The sequence below is a fragment of the Mandrillus leucophaeus genome, unplaced genomic scaffold (genome assembly GCF_000951045.1).
Source record: "Mandrillus leucophaeus isolate KB7577 unplaced genomic scaffold, Mleu.le_1.0 Scaffold9, whole genome shotgun sequence".
Classification (NCBI taxonomy): Eukaryota; Metazoa; Chordata; class Mammalia; order Primates; family Cercopithecidae; genus Mandrillus; species Mandrillus leucophaeus.
This window is the reverse complement of record NW_012109807.1, coordinates 6,990,429-6,993,744: the sequence shown is the minus strand read 5'-3', so window position 1 is coordinate 6,993,744 and position 3,316 is coordinate 6,990,429. Positions and strand designations below refer to the sequence as shown.

Sequence of the window (3,316 nt, the reverse complement as noted above, 5' to 3'; positions counted from 1 at the left end):
GTCCATCCTTTATTTAATCCATACTCAACCCTGCAGAGGCAGATTGTATAATGGCTGAGTTAACACTTCCTGCTTAAAACTTCAGTGGATCTTAGCTGCCTTTAAAAAAGTCCAAATATTTTAGTTCATTACATGATTTATCTCCTCCCATTTTCTATCTTCTTATTGCCTTGTACCTAGGAGACACTCCATACATACTTGTTGAATGAATATGGTACTGTGTCAAAGTCAGTCAAGCAGAACCAAGAACAAAGAGATTAACCAAAGTAATGCAATCTCGGTTGCGAGGCTTCCTAGGACAGAATAGCCACAGGCTTCAGTGGAACTTGAAGACTAGTACTGTAGCTCTTTCTCCTAGGAGGGAATCCCCAAAACACACCTCACTATTACATGACTCTTTGTCTTTGCATATGCCTGGAATACACTCCTCGACCTGGCAAACTATCCGATTTGGTGACTCAGTTCAAGTATTCCTTCCTCTATTAAACCTCGCCACACCTTTCTAGACAGAATGTAAACTCATTCAACTTTTTGTAGGTTAGTTTATAAACTATAACAAGAGTGATGAAAATAGGAAGACTCTTTAATCTAGGAATTGTACTTCTAAGATACTACTTAACTAAAGAACTTGGTTCCAGGTGTGGTGGCCCATGCCTGTAATCCCAGCACTTTGGGAGGCTGAGGTAGGAGGATCACTCAAGCCCAGGAGTTCAAGATCAACCTGGGCAACATAGGGAGACCCCCATCGCTACAAAAAATTTAAAAATTAGCCAGGCATGGTGGCGTGTACCTGTAGTCCCAGCTGCTTCAGAGGCTGAGGTGTGGAGATTGCCTGAGCCCAGGAGGTCAAGGCTGTAGTGAGACAGTTACAGAGTGATACCCTGTCTTAAACAATGGAATATTAAACAGTCATTAAAGCTGATGCAAAATAGGCTGAGTGGGCCAGTGCAGTGGCTCACACCTGTAATCCCAGCACTTTGGGAAGCTGAGGTGGGCAGATCACCTGAGGTCAGGAGTTCGAGACCAGCATGGCCAACATGGTGAAACCCCGTGTCTAGTAAAAATACAAAATTTAGCTAGGTGTGGTGGCAGGCGCCTGTGATCCCAGCTGAGGCAGGAGAATCGCTTGAACCCGGGAGGCGTAGGTTGCAGTGAGCCAAGATCACGCCATGGCATTCTAGCCTGGGTGACAGGGCAAGACTCCATCTCAAAAAAAATGCATGGATGGATGGATGGGTTGGTTGGATGGATGGATGGATAGATAGATAGTTGAATGAAATAATAGTATCGTTACACTTTGGGGGAGGGAAATGTGTGTGCGTACACATGCTTAGAAATAAAATGGATTTATACCAAAATGTTCATTGTGATTAGGACTATCAATGCTTTTATTTTCTTATTCTTGCTTATCTGTATTTTCTCATTTTTCTTGATGAACATTTGTTACTTGTGAATTCAACATAATTTGGCTTTAAGATATATTCTAGGTAATGTGGCTGAGTGCAGTGGCTCATGCCTGTAATCCCAGCACTTTGGGAGGCCAGGACGGGAGGATCGCTTGAGCCCAGGAGTTTGAGACCAGCCTGGGCAATGTGGTGAAATCCTGTCTCTAAGAGGAAAAAAAAAAAAAGATATATTACATAATGTATTTGCAGCAGACTTACTGTTTGAAAACTGTGAAATTATTTCAACTGAAATTATTTGAAATTTGTCTTCATTTATTTCTTTTGAATACTGAGTTATAGCATTGCTAAAGACTAATTGTAAAGCTAAAAGCCAAAAGCAACTGCACTGGATACTTAGAGATAAGTTCAGATTAAATACCCAATAATTGATAGTTAGAAAATATAATTTAATGTTCCTTTTTTTAATGAATTAATTTGTTTGTCTTCCATTTTTAAAAGCATGTTGATCCCATTTTCAATGAAGAATTGCTTCCAGTTACTTTGTAACCACCAGGTCCCAGCAGCTGGCTTTAAACAAACAGTAAAAAATGGGCTCATTTTACAGTCAGTTTCCAATGATGTCTATCAAAATCTGGCTGTGGAAGACTGGATCCATGACCACATGAATCTAGAAGGCAAACCAATTCTATTCTTTTGGCGGAATTCTCCCTCTGTTGTAATTGGTAGGCATCAAAATCCTTGGCAGGAATGTAACCTGAATCTATTGAGAGAAGAAGGTATAAAACTCGCTCGGAGAAGAAGCGGAGGAGGAACAGTCTACCATGATATGGGTAATATCAATTTGACTTTCTTTACAACCAAAAAAAAGTATGATAGAATGGAAAATCTGAAATTAATTTTGAGAGCTCTGAATGCTGTCCAACCCCAGCTAGATGTGCAGGCTACCAAAAGGTTTGACCTTTTACTTGATGGACAGTTTAAAATCTCAGGAACAGCTTCTAAGATCGGCCGGACTACTGCCTATCACCATTGCACTTTATTGTGTAGTACTGACGGGACGTTCTTGTCCTCTTTGCTAAAGAGTCCTTACCAAGGGATCAGGAGCAATGCCACTGCCAGCATACCTTCCTTAGTGAAAAATCTTCTGGAAAAGGATCCCACTCTGACCTGTGAAGTACTAATGAATGCTGTCGCTACAGAGTATGCTGCTTATCATCAAATTGATCATCACATTCACCTAATAAACCCAACGGACGAGACACTGTTTCCTGGCATAAATAGCAAAGCCAAAGAACTACAAACGTGGGAGTGGATATACGGCAAAACTCCAAAGTTTAGTATAAATACTTCCTTTCATGTGTTGTATGAACAGTCACACTTGGAAATTAAAGTATTCTTAGACATAAAGAATGGAAGAATTGAAATTTGTAATATTGAAGCACCTGATCATTGGTTGCCATTGGAAATACGTGACAAATTAAATTCAAGTCTTATTGGCAGTAAGTTTTGCCCAACTGAAACTACCATGCTAACAAATATATTACTTAGAACATGTCCACAAGACCACAAACTACACAGTAAATGGAATATTCTCTGTGAAAAAATTAAGGGAATAATGTGATTCCAAGTTAATGTCTTAATACAGTTTCAATTAGAAAATAAAATGTCTCATACTTGCACATTGTATGTCAAAAAAAAAACTAGTCTCTTTCAGTAACTTCAAAAAAAATAAAAATAAAAAACCTAGTCTCTTTCAGTAACTTCTCCCCATCTGAAATTATTTATCACCTATCCCTATCTGTGTATTTCTTCTGACCTCTAGGATCCTCTTTCTTCTCTTTCTTCCTTCATTGATTTTATTTTATTTATTTCATTTATTTATTTTGAGACAGAGTTTCACTCTGTCACCC

The 3,316-nt window shown here is 39.1% G+C and overlaps 1 protein-coding gene across 2 annotated transcripts in view; it reads left to right on the top strand.

Annotated features, from left to right (window-relative positions):
- LIPT1 (lipoyltransferase 1) overlaps positions 1 to 3,106 on the top strand; it is a 7,599-nt gene extending 4,493 nt beyond the window's left edge. For both annotated transcript variants that reach the window (XM_011969612.1, XM_011969613.1), the window contains exon 2: positions 1,905 to 3,106. In XM_011969612.1, the coding sequence (XP_011825002.1) occupies positions 1,906 to 3,027 (1,122 nt within the window). In that variant the 5' untranslated portion in view covers position 1,905 and the 3' untranslated portion in view covers positions 3,028 to 3,106. The remainder of the gene's footprint in view (positions 1 to 1,904) is intronic.
- Positions 3,107 to 3,316: the final 210 nt, after the last annotated feature.